General features: G+C 38.0%; 2 protein-coding genes across 2 annotated transcripts; one reads left to right on the top strand and one right to left on the bottom strand.

Annotated features, from left to right (window-relative positions):
- Nucleotides 1-1,559: 1,559 nt before the first annotated feature.
- On the bottom strand, nucleotides 1,560-10,942 carry kng1 (kininogen 1). Its single transcript, XM_077606403.1, has 9 exons — nucleotides 10,792-10,942; nucleotides 10,579-10,656; nucleotides 7,673-7,810; nucleotides 6,896-7,012; nucleotides 6,712-6,787; nucleotides 4,123-4,292; nucleotides 3,946-4,056; nucleotides 3,761-3,859; nucleotides 1,560-2,281 (listed from the first exon to the last, which is right to left on the bottom strand). The coding sequence occupies exons 2-9, from the start codon at nucleotides 10,633-10,635 to the stop codon at nucleotides 1,994-1,996; spliced, it is 1,056 nt and encodes a 351-aa protein (XP_077462529.1). The 5' UTR covers nucleotides 10,636-10,656; nucleotides 10,792-10,942; the 3' UTR covers nucleotides 1,560-1,993.
- A 2,677-nt stretch (nucleotides 10,943-13,619) lies between these two features.
- Nucleotides 13,620-18,115, top strand: lamp3 (lysosomal associated membrane protein 3). Its single transcript, XM_077607488.1, has 7 exons — nucleotides 13,620-13,623; nucleotides 15,002-15,097; nucleotides 15,228-15,310; nucleotides 17,333-17,458; nucleotides 17,552-17,624; nucleotides 17,705-17,875; nucleotides 17,955-18,115. Exons 1-7 carry the CDS (start codon nucleotides 13,620-13,622, stop codon nucleotides 18,092-18,094), a joined length of 693 nt encoding a protein of 230 aa, XP_077463614.1. The 3' UTR covers nucleotides 18,095-18,115.
- The last annotated feature ends 215 nt before the right edge of the window (nucleotides 18,116-18,330 follow it).

Below are 18,330 nucleotides of genomic sequence, written 5' to 3'. Positions count from 1 at the left end.
ATGCCAATTCAATGTTTGATCGTATTTGGCGATCAGTTTTGCTCACTAGGGATGTAATGCACAAGTGACATATTTTTTGCAGCAATAATCGCTTGAATGTATTCTTTTGCTGGCACGGCCAAACATGCACTCATTATTTATAATGACAAATGTTTTTTTTTTTTTTTTTTTTAACGGTCTGTTTTTCAGGTGATCAAAGTTCATTGTGCAGTTGAGCAAATAAGTTACAGACTTTTTTTGGTTGCATGTTTCTGAGGTAGTGCTCATCCATGATGCAGTATTGAGCAGTGTATAATTCATGCACAATTCCAGTAGTTACATACTGTTTTTTTTAATTGAAAGCTAAATAAGAGCGTGTGAATGTTTATTTCTGTCTATGGCAGTGTACTGTCCCTGTGTTCATATGTCTGCTCAAGATTGAAGAACTCATTTGCCAGGCTTGTTGGGACTTCAACCTATAGAACGTCAATGTCTTGTGCATCTTTTTCTATTTCATCTGATTTTTGCTATTAGGGATAAAGAGTTAGGGAACCAGTCAAAGTAGACACAAATGAAAATATTCATTGCATATTTTACCTTAAAATATTATGGAGTTGGTGTATTTGTGTAGTGCAGATGCAGTACACTAGCTCCTCATTAATGTGTGTGTTTTTTTGTATTTTTAATGCTAACAAATCATTCCATCTTATCATTGTGAGGAATTGTGTTTGCAGATTCAGTGGTATAAATAATGGAGATAATTTCTCATTATTTAGTGTCAAGATCGCTTACTCAAACTTGCCAAACAGTTTGGGCTGTGTCAACAAATATCCAAACAACTTTCAAACATAATGCAATACAAATACACGGCATACTAATGTAAAGTGAAAAAATTGTGTTGGTGTTTTTGATAAATTAACTGTTTGGACCTAGATTTTGTATTCATTTTCTAAACCTTTTTTCCTCTTAAACTTTCTCTAGGTATGAACATAAATAGTTTTGGGTAGTTAAATATGTTTGAAGGTAAAATAATCTTGAGAATTTGAGATTCCTGCCTACTGAAATCATTGTTTAAAACCACTTGTGGCCAATCTGTAATGATGTTATGTATATACTATGTATGATTATATGCATACTGTCTTGTTGTTTATTTTAACTGTCTTACATTTTCAGGATATGCCATTTTGACAAAAACAAAACCTTAGCCTATACTATGAATGATGTACATCGAGCCAGTGTATTATTTTCTCAGCCTATCAGCATGAGATTGGATTAAGATATATAGTGTCCTTCTTGCCAAGTAGTTACATATATGTATATTTGTAAACAAATGCCTTAAATTGCTTCCTTTCGGAATACATGGTTAATTTTTGCATTACCATTTTTACTGTTGTTTCTGTTTGCCACCTGATCACAGGGCAAACATTTGTATATCTGTACTGAGTGACTCCATCTGGGTGTTCTGTGAAAATGTACAAATACTTTTGTTAAACATTGACCAGACCGTCTGTGTTTTTGCACAAACTGCAGATTATCCGTCTTAGATCAACAGGCCTCTTAATAAAAATATATGCAAGATATAATTGACAGGAATCCCTTTATTTTTGTTTTCTGGCATGCCACTGCTTTAAAATGATTTTTTTGTGTGGAGAAAATCCGGTACATTGTTCACTGTTGTATTTTCAAAGTTTTTCAAATTTTGAAGGAAACAAACAAACAAACAAAATACAGGTATAATTGATTTTAAAAATTAACTCCTGTTTCATTAGAAACAACAACAGCCCAGAAAAAAAGGTAGAACAAGATTCATTTGTATATCTTTACCCATAGCAAGTATTTTCACCTCTAGATTACAGTGATACACAGCCACAGAATCTTAGAAATGTCCAATTGGAATCATACCCTTTCTTAGTTTGTTTTAACATTGTTGCAGAACTGAGATATTCCTTTAAACCAGTTCAATATAAGGTGAAAGAGATTATAAAGCAGGAGCTATGTTCCCTAGATGAAGCATTCATCCCAGAAGATCTTCATCAAGGAGAGGCTTGTGTGTGGGGGCCGGTGCTGTGTGGTCCAGTGTTGGAATATCAGGATGGGCAGGGTAAAATTTCTTCCAGGGCTTGGACGGGCAGTGGAAGGGGTTTTCGTTGGCAGCAATGGGAGGCGTGCTTGTTGTGTCCTCCTCGGATGACACCTCTTTGTCTGTTACTAACGTTGTTGTTTGGGATTGGGGAACTATTTCAGACCTGAAGGGAGTCCAGCCAGGAGGCAGGCGCCTTGCCATTGGCTGATTGTCCATCATCTGTAGAAGGGTCAAAATTTGTGACAATTAAGCCTTCACTTCTCTGGTTTTTGCTACACATTTGTCAATAGTAGCTAATAAACTATTGCTTGGTTCATCTTGCAGATCAATGGTAAGGTTATATATATTTTACATTATTTATTTCATATTCACCATACTAGGTATTAAGACATGTTTACTGATCTCTACTAATGGTATTTTTTTTCAGGGGTACAGGTTTATTTTGCTGTTAAAAGAAATATATATTAGTCCTAGTCTGATCATATCCATAATTTGGTTGCATGAGGCAGCATGAGACATTCAATCAAGGCTAACTATTTGATGAAAATGATAAAAGAGGACATAAATTTCTTCTCATTCTTTTGAAAAACTGATGTCAAATCTATCTCATCTCATTTTCTGAACCGCTTTATCCTCACTAGGGTCACGAGGGGTTCTGGAGTCTATCCCAGCTGACTTCGTGCCAGAGACGGGGGAAACACCCTGAATTGGTTGCCAGCCAATCACAGGGCACAAGGAATGGAATCACAAGGTGGACCGACCTGGATTTAAACCCAGTACCCCAGACCCCACTGTGAAGCCGACGCGCTAACCACTCATCCGCCAGGCCGCCACGTCAAATCAATCATATTTTGTAATTCACTGCTTTTCTCTTTTTATGCCATGATAAAAATGCTATTGTAACAGAGTTATTATTGTGAGACATGTTCCACTAATACTAATTAACATTAGAAATGTTTTTTAGAAACGTCCCCAATTTTTATTTAAGCAGTTTTTTTTAAATACTATATAGTATTCATTCATTCATTGCGGTTGCGGGGGGTTGCTGAAGCCTATCCCACCTGAATTTGGGCGAAAGACAGACGACACCCTAGACTGGTCACCAGCCAGCCATCGGGCACAGAGAAAGACAGACGACCATTCACACTCACAATCATACAGTGGGAAAGAATCAGGCCTGCCCTATCTGAAGTCAGGCGAGCGAACCCCTACACATTCAGCCAGCTCAATATATAATATGTTATCTATTATTATACATGTGATATTGTTGTATAATATATTATTATTAGGCAAGGAAGATGATCTTTAAAACCCCCAGACTAGAGGGACTGTGCGGTAACCTCAGCCTCAGTCTGCAGAAGGTCCCCAACTTGTGGACTTCTTGTGTGTGCTCCAGTTTTTTACCTAGGTCTACAATGTCTTGTGTGTCTTGTGTCTGTCTTGCTACTGCAACCAAGAAATTTCCCAAATACGGGATTAAATAAAGTTATAATCTAATCTATCTATACTGTTTATCATCTGGTCATTGTGGTTGTAAGTTAGGGTTACTTTTTTTATTGCTTAGAAACTTTTTATTTTATTTTATTTTGTATGTTGATTATTTAAAATTTCAAGGATGGACGTAAAATGTCCTGCAATTCTGGAATGATTCAAAGGTGGATTGTGATTTTGTTATTGTAATCATCACGGAGGGCCTACTGGAGGATGGAGAGGACCGTCTTCACACTCTATGTTGGCCTGAGGGGGCACAAGTCTCCAAGGTGCTACATCCACTGTGGAATTACAGTTAACAAACTCCTGTGCACACACACAACAGAGATAGCGCTTAACAAATTTTGTGAACAGAACACACGGCGCGGGTTAACTCTTGTGCTCATGTTTACCATTTCCTCATCATTATGCACACACAGGTCACTGAGTTCAGCGTGTTCAGCCTTGGCACAGATGGTCTTTCTCATGTCAAATCTCAATTTAAATCGGAAACCAGCTACCACCTGCAAAGCAAGTTGGGAAAACATGAGTAATTATTTATTTTACCAAACCAACTCAAACACCTTTACCTGTCTTGTTGCGTGTTCAATGTTGTTAAGATTGAACAGGTGTGTCGAGTTGGAGATGGAGTTAAACTTTGAGATGGACACTGATAGAGGGACTTTAAGGTCCTCTGAGTTTTCATTTATCGCTGTCGGACAGCCCAGACAGGAAGCTCTTTCTGGCACAATATAGTCATCTGGACACAAAAAAGTAAGCGCAGATGTGTTTTAACTTCATCCATCCATTTTTTTCACTTCTTACCTTCTTTAGTGTCAAGCCTATCCAAGCTAATTACAAACTAAATTATATACTATATCTCATCTCATCTCATTTTCTGAACCTCTCCATCCTCACTAAGGTTGCGGGGGGTGCTGGAGCCTATCCCAGCTGACTTCGGGCCAGAAGCGGGGGATACCCTAAGTTGGTGGCCAGCCAATCGCAGGGCACAAGGAGACAAGGAGATTTAATTCCTGACTGGCGACCAGTTTATGGTGTAGTCTGCATTTCACCTGAAGTTAGCTGGGTCAGGCTATAGCAACACTTTTGAGGATGCGCGGTATGGAATATGAATAAAAACATGCAAATTAGAGAAAACAGTAATACAATATAAATTATTAATCAAATACAATTAATTAAAACAAATGAAACACCAAAAAACACATTCTTTTTTTTTAAATAAATTGAAAAACAAATGACAGCAATACTATATTCAAAAAAGTGTTGCTAGATCATAGTTTATTCTGTGAATTTAATTAATATTTTTATTTTGTTTTGTTTTATAAATCTCTTGTAGGTAAACGTTTTGGCTACTATTTTTGGCAATAGACGTTTAATCCATTTCAACTAAGGGCTAGAAGTGATAATCAAATCATTTCATTGTTTCCAGCCCCTTCCAGTTAAAATGGATTGGACATATTTTCAGTTTGATTGAGGAGTGTATTCATTCATTTTCTGAACAGTTTTATCATCAATAGGGTCACGGGGGGTGCTGGAGCCTAGCCCAGCTGACTTCGGGCCAGAGGCGGGGTACACTGACTCTGTGGCAGGCCAATCGCAGACGAACAACCATTCACTCTCACACTCATACCTAGGGGCAAATTAGAGTGTCCAATCAGCTTACCATGCATGTCTTTGGAATGTGGCAGGAAACTGGAGTACCCGGAGAAAACCCACCCAGGCCCGGTGAGAACATGCAAACTCCCCACAGGTGGATAGACCTGGATTTGAACCCAGGACCCCACAGCTGTGAGGCCAATGTGCTAACCACTCAAGCCGTCGGGCCGCCTGCAAAGGTGTGTATTTTGAAATAATTTAGTACATGCTTGGGCGACAAAGCCTCTCCACTTTCGATCCAAAGTTGAGTGTTTTATCGAATTTTAGCTCTGCAGTACAGATAACTTGGAATAAGACATGCATGCAATGTTTGTCTCTGTATTGTGCTATGGAAAAAGCAGAGATGTATTGGTCTGGCTGGTTTGCGTGTATCGGAAAAATTGACCCAAAGTTGCAAAAGGCTACCCTCAAACTTGCCGATCATGCCTGGATGAATCGTTTTTTTGAAGGAGATGAAACGGAAACCAACACTTGATCTTCACCTGGACATGAAGCACCAATTGAAGTGCTTGTTAGATGTAAAATGCAGCTGTAAAACGTGCCGAACATAGTAATAGGTTGTTTTTTAGAATGCACTCGAGTGTCCAAAATCTAGGGTTTTTATGGATTATTTGCTACATGCAGCCATTAACCTGGAAAAAGACAGGCTTAAAATGTTTGCATCTCCATGGGGCTTTAAATAATCAAAGTAATTTTTGTCTAAAAGTTTCGCATGTACCGAAAAACTGAGCCCAAAGTTGCACTTTTTGACCTTAAAAATGCAACTCCCAGTTAGAAAAATCGATTTTTTTAAAAACTGGGGCCCAAATTCAAAAATCGAGAGCGGTAACATCCTAGAGACATACATTTGCAATTTTTGTTCAAAACCACATTCAAATTGGATGTACAGTGTTGTTTCCATTTTGTCCGATATTAACGGACAAACACACAAAAGCAAACACACGTACATTCTCAGAAAAAGTAATATGTATATATTATTTGGCTTTTGTGGTACTCTATACAGTGGTACCTCGACATACGAGTGCCCCGACATACGAGCAATTTGAAATACGAGTAAAATTTCGGGCAAATATTTATTTTGAGATACGACACATATTTTGATATACGAGCATACAGCGGACACGAGAGGCTGCTCATAAGAACATCATGGGCACTGTCTCTCTCCCCGAAACTAATAAAATGTTTTTCCAATTCAATATCCTATTTTGGGTGTTTTTAAGGGGGTTGGAACAAATTAATTTGTTTTTAGTTCATTTCTATGGGAAACGTTCATTTGAGTTACGAGTAAATCGACATACGAGCTCAGTCCCGGAACGAATTAAGCTCGTATCTTGAGGTACCACTGTATATCGACCGTCCATGCAGCTAGTGCTGGTTCATTCGAAACCATTTGATTTTAAATGCTCTTTTATTTCCAAATAAACTATGTTGTGCATGTTAATAATGCATCCTCCACTTCTCATATTTCAAGATACAATTCAAATATGAACTGAATGACTCACCAAGTGGACAGTCGGCCTGGATAGTGTCTATTTCAGCGTCTTTTATGATGACTGTGGCATTGCATGAGATCGGAGCCTTTGGGAAACATTTTTTTAAAAAGAGTTTGTTAATCCTAAATATATAACAAAAGCTTTTTAGTGCCAAATTCCTCCAACAGAAATTAGTTTCATGAAATATGATTACGTTACGCCCATAAGGGTGATATTTGCAGTCTGTCCAGGGTTTCGGACTTCCTGCAAGACAGTCGCTTATTCTGCTGGAAAACTGCAGTGAATAGAAAGATTCGGAACCGTTCTCTGACTGGGAGAAAAAAAACATACAGACGAGAACACATTGTTTAGTTGCTTGGGCTCAAAAATAGCTGATTTATTTATTTTTCTATTTTTTTTAAGCATGAATGACACTTGGAGGTTCTTTAAAGTAAAAGAGGAACCCCTACAAACTTCCCTCGGTGAGAGGAGCAACTGTAAAGCAAAGATAATTTACAGTAGTTGAACAACATTTTGTAATATTCGTAAATACCAAATTATCAAATCCATCTCAATTCAATAAAACACGATGAATACATATTTACATTTACAGATCTTTAACCCCAGAAAGATTCAAATATATTTTTACTTATTATTTATATATATTTATTTTATATTTTTCAAAATGTTTGAATAATTATTTTTTATATATCCTATATTTACAGCATGGGTACCATGGCATTACTATCCATGGCATTAAACAGTTGTGTTCGAAATGATCCATCTCCCAAAACATTTTATTTTATTCATAATTAGATCAAATTAAAACTTGTAGCATCGACATTTGCATTTTTCTGTCAATTTCAACATGAATGAAAAAGTTCTATGAAGAACTGTGACTTATCGATATATTATGTCTCATGTAATAAATGATATGATAACATAATAGATTTCCTATTGCAAAAAACAGGTCACTTAAGACTTTCCTTACCTTGGTGGCTTTCAATATCTGAAAGAGAGCCAATTTGTAGCTAGTGTCCAACTTTTCATTGAAAAAGTGTAAGGCACTTGTAACCGCGCTCTCAACAGATGGATCATCGCAAAAGATGTGAACTCCGGGTTGGGGGTCCTTCAAAAGGCAAATATTGACAGAGTAAAAAAACTTGGAAGGAAAGGTATGCTTGGAAGAACAATGATAACATTTATAATAACATAATGAGAAAGGAAACAGACAAATACTACTATTGAGAGGGGGGGGCAAGGATTTCTGGCTTTGGGAAAATATATATCTTTGGATCCCACCAATTTAATCCAGGAACTTGAAAATATGATTTCTATTGCTTCTCTAGGCAATGTGCTCTTACCAGAAAACATTTGTATTTGTCCATTTCTTTATATATTCCTTATCTCATTTTCTTAACCACTTTATCCTCATTAGGGTCGTTGGTGGGGCCTTGAATCGGTGGTCAACCGATCGCAGGGCACAATGAGACGGACAACCATGCACACTCACACTCATACCTAGGGGCAATTTAAATCATCCAATCAGCCTACCATGCATGTATTTGGAATGTGGGAGGAAACCAGAGTACCCAGAGGAAACCCACGCAAGCCCGGGTTAGAACATGCAAACTCCATACAGGTGGACTAACCTGGACTCGAACCCAGGACCCCAGAGCTGTGAAGTCGATTCGCTAGCCACTCGCGTCACCAGGCCACCCATATATTCCATATATATTTTTCTAAAATGTCATGGTATGGCTCTGTTGAACTGATAAAGTGGAGGTGAAGGGGATAAACCCTACACTTACAAGCAATACAAACCATCTTGCCTTGTTATAGTAATAGCTATACTGGCCTAAAGTCTCCGTACATAAGTAAAAATGACTCGAAAAACACAAAATACTCTGTAATCAAATTTCTCAAAATGTTTATTTTTACCTAGATACTGTTATTATCACAATGATCCATTTCCAAAACCCGATTCCTGCCGTTGAGTAGGTTTTGTTCAATATCGAACAACACAAACAGAGTTTGAGCCCCTCCCACTTTTGCGTCTTCCGGTCACCGGTCATTTCAATTTGCATACATTCATTCATTCATTTTAATAACAACGCTTATCCTTGTTAGGGTCGCTGGTGCTAGAGCCTATCCCAGCTGACTTCAGGTAAAAAGCCAACGACACCCCGAAATGGTTGCCAGTCAGTCGTAGGGCACACAGAGACACACAACCGTTCACACTCACAGTCACACTGGGACCGAGTGGGATTGGGATTTAAGATTTAGAGTTGCTGTCCTTTGTAGCAGATGCAGCTTTATAAACGGCACCCCATAGTTGAGAGGGGAAAATACGTGTGCGGTCGTTTGGTCGCCGGTCTTTTGGTGGCCATCTTTTGGTCGCCGTCTTTTGGTCGCCGGTCTTTTGGTCGCCCGGACCCAAACAACGGGCAACCAAAAGACCGGCGACCAAAAGACCATCGACAAAACAAGGTAAAACAACACGGTATACGCATCAATAAAAGCCAACAATGGCCCTGAGCAGTTTCACTGAGCGGACGTGTGAGTGTATAAGAGTTTGTATGTACATGAGTTGTCCCCTTAGGAAGGGACGTCAGTCATCGTCTTAACAAGTTCTCCAACAATACACAATAAAAGTACGGGAAATTTGGAGCTTTTCTTTTGCCTAATAATTAATAGGGCATTAAGTATGACTAAATAATAATTCACAGTTCGTATTTAGGGAATTTGAGCAACGATTTAAATGGTAATTATCAATAACCTTCTGGGCAACCAAAAGACCGGTGACCAAAAGACCGGCGACCAAAAGACCGGCGACCAAACGACCGAGTACCGGAAAATGTAAGATAGTGCCTGAGATCTGATGTTAATGTAGGCCAAGATGCTTCTGTGTCGGGGTCTCTCTTGTTTGCGCATTTACGTGCGCTGTGTTATAAAGATTCTGCCTCCGGTTTGAGCTTGTATGGTAAATTCTTCCTAGAATCATGTTCTTCAGGACTTACTTCCTCCCCCGACTCACTTTCAATTTTGTATTCAGACTCCTCACACGATCAAGTCAACGAGTCTCAACTACTGTTTTCCATTTAGCCATATGCTCTCTGCCAGAATTTTTGCCTTTTGTCATCCTTATGTCATTGGTTTCCACTATGCAGAGGCAAACTGTTACAAAAACAACGTCTAACTGCACAATATTAATAGTTTTGGATCTGTGTGAGTCTTGATAATAGATTTTGAATATTCTTTGACAAAATGCAATGATTTAATTAGTGTGTAAAACTGACTTTGAAAAAACTCATGGGAAAATACTTTTTTTTTAAAATTACACTGTATTTTGTACTATACATACATGGCAGCGGCAGCAGCTGTTGCCTTTAGGTTAGCACGTCAGCTTCAGAGTTAGAACGTTTTTAAATTCTAGCTCTGGCCTTCCTTTGTTTGCTTGTTTGAAGGTACTTATATTTAAATCTTCACTCAAGTGAATGTGATAAAGCACAGAGCCGAGAATATATTTAAAAAAAAGAGTTGGTCAGTATTGTGTGCCTATAGCTTTGGAGACAGAGTGAACTGACAATAAAACAAAATAATAATACATTAAAAATAGGAATAAGGTCTGACCCCCCGTGACCTTGATAAGGTATCAAGGAATAGATGCACTGTGAAGTTAGGGACTAATTCAATTGGTAATGCATTTTTTACAGCATAAATTCCATTTATTTCACCAGAGACAGGCTATATAATTTTTACACTGTTGGGTTGCCTTCTGTGGGATAAAAATACTACTAATAATAATTGTTTACTACCTTAAAATGTATAATCCCCTTGTGAGTAATTAAGTTTTTAGGTGCATTGCTCATTTTAAAGATGCTAAAATGGCCTTACCTGGCTAAAAGCGAAACCCAACAGGACCATCATACACAGACGCACTCCACTCCTCATTGTGCTCGGTTCTTCACCACTCTAAAAAAAGGAGATAAAGACCAAGAATGTCAGCCCCAGCTTTAAAAACTAGCTTGCATGTGCAAATCTATTTAAATCGGTGTAAAACATTCAATAAACTTGAAACCCTGCAATGAAAGAACGTGCTGCTCTTACAGTTCAAGGAGATTTACGGAGGGGTGCTGTTGATCCGATTCAACACGACCCTGCAATGAACGATAGAATGAAGCTTTCCTGAAAATGTAGGAGCTGAGAAGGATGATGACTCAGTGATCATCACACAGGCCAGCAGGGCAGGCAGAATACACAAGCACACCCACACGCACGTATCCTGTGACAAGGAGAGTAAATGTTTGTTTGATTGTTTGACCTGTTCAGTTAAAAATCTGAGAGATGCAGTAGATGAGACACACACTGCTATCATCAGTCACTTCACAAAAGTATGTACGTACACATATCATCAAACACACACTTTCTTGCTAATTAATTTGTAGTATTAACTAAGTATGGGTGGTAGAAAGGCAAATATATGTACATTTAGTTACTTAGTTAATACTACAAATTAACTAGCAAGAAAGTGTGTGTTGATGATATGTGTACATACCTTTGTGAAGTATATATAAAATAATATATATAAATAATAAGTAAAAATATATTTGAGTCTTTCTGGCGAGAAAGGCAAATATATATATATATATATATATATATATATATATATATATATATATATATATATATATATATACATATATTTGCCTTTCTAGACAGAAATATTAAAATATATTTTTACTTATTATTTATATATATTATTTTATATTTTTCAGAATGTTTAAATATTTTTTTTCATTTATCCTATATACGGCATGGACCCATAGCATTACTATCCTACAAACAGTTGTGTTCGAAATGATCCAGCTCCCAAAACATTTTATTTTATTAGATCAATTTAAAACTTGTAGCATCGACATTTGCATTATATTCTGTAATACAATGATGTCCTTAGTTAATGTGTTTATGAATTATATATATAATATACATATATTTGCCTTTCTACCACCCATATATATATAAGGAATCTCTGTTTTCCTTATAGGGCACATTTCACTTATGTGCGTGGTTTGTGTGTTTACCGGGTACTTTGTCCTAGACGACCTTTGCCCTCCACCACTTTGATTTATCCAGTGCACTGAACTTCTCATGTAGTTTGCAGATTTTTAATCCATTTGTTGCTCACCATGTGCAGTTGACAAATTGAACAATACATTATAACATTAAATTTGACAATAGATTTGACAATCCAAGCCAGCATCACCTGAAAAAAATATTTAGCTCTCCAGTTACCACTAGTATTGTGATAGAGGTTTTTCATCCCTAATTGTTATACTGAATTTTTGTAATTTTTTTTAACAATAATGAGTTCATTTTTGGCTGTTATATACCTAAACATGCTGAGTTGCTCATTTAGGCCATGGATGTGTTTGGTTGGCCAGAAATATTCGCCATACTAGATGTGCCAGATCTGTCTGTGAAATAATGAGAGTGAAGGGACTGACCTTCATAGAGCAACAAATTAAATGTCGAGAAGAATATTATATTGGCCCGAAGATGAGACAGTGTCTTTTGCATTGAAATAAGACTGAAAAAGTGTCGGTGGTCTTGAATTCGGGGTCTAGATACCCATTCACAACGCTAGATGGCGCCAGATATCTTTTAAGCGAATGCAGAGCACTGATGGTTAATGCAGTTATTGCAATTTTGTTGTTTTATCTATTAATTTACATTTTAATAACTAGAAGCTGTTCATGTACAAATGTGACTGCACTTTAGTTGACATATTTAAATGTTCAGATATTAAGATTTGATAGACAGTATTTGCATGATTTGAATGAGGCGAAATAACATGCTTTTGCTCTCGAATAGATTGTTATAATCATTTGTTTCAAATTTGAGTCTTGAAAAAAACGGGGTCATCTTATATTCGTATTACTGAGCAATCTCAGTGATACATAAGTGAATCATTGTCAACGGTCTCACCGAAATGTTCCAATGACAATGTGCTGTTCTGTAAACCTGATACAGAACGAGCTATAAATTGGTTACTTTAATCTGTCAGGGGAGCTCATAATATTCTGTTTTAGTCCTTTATTAAATTCACGAAGTTGTGTTAAAATAGTTATAGCAATATTTATTGGTTTAATGATATAAGCAGGACGATTGGTTAGCGCCTTGGCCTCACAGTTTTGGGGTCGAGGGTTTGATTCCAGGTGGGTCCTCACTGTGTGGAGTTTGCATGTTCTCTTCTAGTTTGCATGGGTTTTCTCCGGGCACTCCGGTTATCTCCCACATCCCAAAAACATGCATGGTAGGCTGATTGAACACTCTAAATTGCCCCTAGGAATGACTGTAAGAGTGAATGGTTGTCCGTCTTCTTGTGCCCTGATATTGGCTGGCCACCGCTTCAGGGCTTCTCTCGCCTGGTGCCCGTAGTTAGCTGGAATAGGCTCTAGCACCCCTTGTGAGGATAAGTGGTTCCGAAAATGAATTGCTACCCAACTGTCACTATATCTCTAACGCAAAGCAAACAAGTGTTGCGTTTGCACAAAAGTCAAGAAACGCGAAGCATTTAAATCTTGTAGCAGATGTTCAATCCTTGTGTTTAATTTCTTTGTTAATGAGCTTCTCTCAATAGACAGTGTGGAGAGTGGTATGCTTCGATTTCAGTAAAGATTCATTGTTGTGTGATAGTTAGGATCTTTCACTAGTATTTGCATTTGCATACTTTACATTAAACGTAACATTTAGAGCAGCTAAGATGAACTACATCAAAAATGTTTAACATTTAACTTCATGGAAAAATAAATTCACAGACAGGCTTCTAAGATCAAATTAAAAGGTGTTTAGGCTGAGTCACACATTGTTCTACCCTACTTTAAGACTTCCCCTCTGAGAAAGTCAGTGTGGTTGGCTGAGAAAAAAAACCCATAATGAGTAAGATGTTACCAGTGAGGCAACGTGACCACTAACATTGCATTAGCTTTTTTTGTTTTTGTTTTTATCTTATATTTTAGAATGCACGGCATATACACAAGCGAATGGTATTTGCTTTTCCTCACTTTTTTCAATGCAGGTATGTTTAATATTTGAGTTCTAAAGTAATGTGTTTAAAAATGCTGTGTGCTCTGTCATTCATGAAAATAAATTGGTTGACTCATAGACTCATGCACATTTGCAGTGAGAATTTTATATACAACATCAATGTCATAACTGTCATTATTTGAATTGCTCTTCCTACTAACTACCTCTGAAGTATTTTTTGTTATAACTGTGATCGTACCATTGAATAGTACATAAGCTATGTATTTTGGCAAGGAAAATGAATCTGTGAAATTCTATCACGTGCTTTTCAAATTTAGAGACATTTGACAGATGGTTATTGATGTTTGCATTAATAGTTGTTTTGAGTAAACTTACAGATTAATTTTATTTCCATTTTATTACCATTGAAAAGCTGAAGTTGGCAGAATCAAGTATGAATAATTACTGTACATCCTTTTCATAGGGGCAATCCCCTTTATGCTTTAAAAATAGGCAACCATTATGGAAAAAAATGTTATGGGTTTGTCACATGTTTTGAAGTAATTTCCTAAATCGGAATCCAAAACTGGTCTCAGTTTTTCTCTAGCAGGTTGAGATTTTTTCATTTTTTTTTCCAGTTTGACCATTATACTATGTTGCTACATGCACATAAAAAACCTTAAAATGCTATTTCCTTGTGGGTCAATTGAAATGGACATCGCAAACAGGCATATATCCTTTGGTAACACAATAGTAATCAAAAATACACATTGCAGTGATGCCTGTTTCTTTTATATTTTCTTTCATGTCAAGATGTATTTTAATTTAGTTAACATATTTCCTTTCAAATTTATATATGTCCTGTCCTAACAACCGGCCCGGCAGCTGAGTGGTTAGTGCGTCGCCTTCACAGCTCTGGGGTCCTGGGATAACATCCATGTCCTGTGTGGACTTTGCATGTTGTTGCTTGGGTTTCCTCCAGGTACTCTGGTTTCCTCCCACATTCCAAAAACATGCATGGAAGGCTGATTGAACACTCTAAATTGCCCCTAGGTATGGGTGGGAGTGCACACAGATGTCCGTCTCCTTGTGCCCTGCGATCACCTGGCCACCGGTTCAGGGTGTCCCCTGCCTCTGGCCAGCTGGGATAGGCTCCAGCACCCCTGTGACCCTAATGAGGATAAAGCGGTTGAGAAAATGAATTGAATGAACTGTCCAAGCAAAACTAGCACAGAGGTAAAACTATAAATATGTATAATAATTTGTAAGTGATGGAGTTATGTTTATTTAGTACTTGGAAATGATGAATCGATCATTGCTGCCGCAAATATTGGTGCTCACATCTACCAACCAGTCCTGCAGCCCTTAGAAGTCGCCCCTCAGATAGGTATACACGATACACAAACACAAACATTTCCTCACTTCACTATTCACACAGTCTGTTCCAAATTTTTACAGTTTTTGCTCAAGGTTGGATTCAATTTAAAGTTTTGTCCCTGCCCTCTGGTTTTGAGCAGGAGCCTACACTATGAAAAGCCAAGAGGGAGAAATATGCATCAAAGCTACCATGGGAGTACAGTATATTCTCACTATAAAAAAGGTAAAACATTTGACTGCTTCCTAGCTGTGTATACAGGGTCATTTTAGCATGGTTTGGCTGCGTGTGTTTTTCATTCAATTGATTATCTTGTTTCAAAAAATACAATCAACATTATTTTTTGTACGATACTATGTGCTAATGTGCAATTTATTTGTGAGTCATGGAACACTGTCTGTCCATAGCAACAAGCAGGAAATGAGTAAGCTATTCATTTGTAAAATCTTTTAAATGTAATGACATTTTGAATGCTGTTAATCATAGTTTTCTGGTCATTTTCTGGTATGCTATTTATTTATTTTTTTAACATGTAATGCAAGCATTGTCGAAGTGGTACTAAAACATTTCCATGACAATTTGCTTTGAAAGTGCCCAGAATGTCAATTGGCAAACTATTTAGTGGATCCTTTCCTTTACCTTTCTGTAAAACACTGGTGTGTCCCCAGGAAGCGCGTGAGAGTTCGCAATCCTTGTGATGACTTTGACACTTTGCTCAGCTGAGGACTACCGTATTTTCTGGACTATAAGTCGCACCAGCCAAAAAATGCATAATTAAGAAGGAAAAAACATAAATAATTCGCACTGGAGTAGTATAAGTAGCATTTCTGGGGGAAATGTATTTGATAAAATTCAACACCAAAAACATACATGTCATCTTGAAAGGCAATATAAAATTTAAATAAAATAGAGAACAACAGGCTGAATAAATGTACGGTATACTAACGTTACATCACTGACATGCCTGGTAATGTCAGTAACGACGTAACATATTAAGAGTTATTCAGATAACTCTAGCATAAAGAACATGCTAATTAGTTTACCAAACTATCAGTTTCACTCCAAATCACTAAATCCAATGAAATCTTCATCCTCGGTGTCACTTTTAAACAACTCCCCAAACTTGGGAGGTAGATAATTTCACACATAAGTTGCACCAGAGTACAAGTCGCACCCCCGCCCAAACTATGAAAAAAACTGCGACTTATAATAATTAAAAAAATATGGTACAACCATTATTCAATGACACAATTCATTCATTCATTTTCCGTATCGATTATCCCCACAAGGGTCGCTGGAGCCTATCTCAGCCAACTATGGGTACCAGGTGGAGGTCAGGCTGAATCAGTGGCTGACCAATTGCAGGGCACTAGCAGACGCGTGCTCAACCAGCTTCCCTGCATGTTTTTGGGACACAAGCCCGCAGAGAACATACAAACCCCACACAAAGAAGACCAACCTGGAACCGAACCCCCAACCCCAGAACTGTGAGGCTGGCGCGTAAAACCACACGTCCATTGGGCTGCTCAATGACACGAAACTTTGCAAAATTATACAAAACTTTTAGTATTCACTCACTTGAACCTCCCAGTTCAGCAGGTTAGATCCCAGGTTCAGACCTTGCTGTGTGTCAGTTTCTCCCCGGGTTTGCGTGGGGTTTCTCCAGGTACTCTGGTTTTCTCCCACGTCCCAAAACCACGCTTAGTAGGTTGGTTGAACAATCTAAATTGGCCCTAGGTATGACTGTGAGCATGTACGGTTGGTCGTCTCCTTGTGCCCTGCGATTGGGTGACCAATAATTCAGTGTCCACTGCCTGCTCCACAAAGTTAGGCTTCAGCACCCCTCGCGGCCTTTTTGAGGTTAAGTGGTACAAAAAAAATGACTGACTGACTGACAATTCACTTCAATGGTTTTACAACTCTGAGGCAATCTCGATAATCTAAAGTTTTTTTCTCAACAAACACACTCCCGCACTGACATTAGATGGGGTGTTTGAAACTTTCCACAGACATTTAGCAATAGGCTAATACAAAGTCACTTAAGAATAGTTAAATTTGCTTTTAGCCGTTGCGGTTGTGTTTACATTCTTGTTGACACGTGGCTGACACTGATTAGTGCTTTACTTCAGAATGCCATGATAGTCTTGAGATTTTTATGGCGTTTGTACGTGTACTTTTGTAGACAACCCCAATGGATGTCAATAGTCAAATGGATTCATATATATTATCATTTTAATATTCATCTAGAAAAGTTGGTTTTTCAACTTGGACCCTCTTAAGGTTCTGGCAAGTGGAACCTGTCACTGGCAATCAGCTGTTTTATCTCTCACACTAGCTGACAATTCTGCTACCTTGCAGTTCACCTTCAAAAAGGTACATCACAAACAGTTTTGTAATTGTATAGAACACAGAAATGTAAACCTAAACCATGGTATGACTGAAGTACTTTTTGCCTTCTCTTTTCAGGAAAAGAATCAATATTATGTCAACGGGCTGACAGCTTCTTTGTCTCCTCAGCCTGTTTGCTTTGCATGTGCCAGTACGTAAGTCCAAATAGAAATGTTGCATGACGTCACTGTTGGAAAATGTAGACCAAGTTTCTTTCTTGTTCTTCTTCAGATAAGACTTACTTGGGTTCAGTGTCACATGGAAAGCTGTTTGCAGCATCATATGGTCAAAGCATTAGGTGCAAATCTGCAAATGTGTTTTTGGCATCGCAAGAAATGAGTATTAAACTGGTATCTCTCCAGATGCAGGCATTCAATGTCCCCAATGGAGCTTTTGGAGAAGGTGAATGAACTTCTATTTGCCTGACACTCATATATTAAAAAACAACAACTGTTTTTCTTTTTTGAAAAATCTTTTTCAGGGGAAGAATGTTTGGCAGATTATAAAAAGAGGATGATCCGTATTATCCTCTGGGCTGTCGCATTTGGCTTGGTGATGATTGCAATGGTGACATTCTTATTGGTTAAAGAACATCGTTCACATGGCTACCAAAGACACTGAACTCTTGCTAAAACTGTTCATGTCTCATCTCATCTTTCATCTCATTTTCTGAACCGCTTTATCCTCACGAGGGTCGCCGCTGGAGCCTATCCCAGCTGACTTCAGGCCACAGGCACGGGACTCCCTGAATTGGTGGCCAGCCAATCGCAGGGCATAAGGAGACAAACAACCATTCTCGCTCACACTCATACCTGGGGGCAATTTAGAGTGTCCAATCAGCCTACCATGCATGTCTT

This window comes from Stigmatopora argus, chromosome 8 (genome assembly GCF_051989625.1).
Source record: "Stigmatopora argus isolate UIUO_Sarg chromosome 8, RoL_Sarg_1.0, whole genome shotgun sequence".
Classification (NCBI taxonomy): Eukaryota; Metazoa; Chordata; class Actinopteri; order Syngnathiformes; family Syngnathidae; genus Stigmatopora; species Stigmatopora argus.
This window is presented reverse-complemented; position numbering and strand designations above follow the sequence as displayed.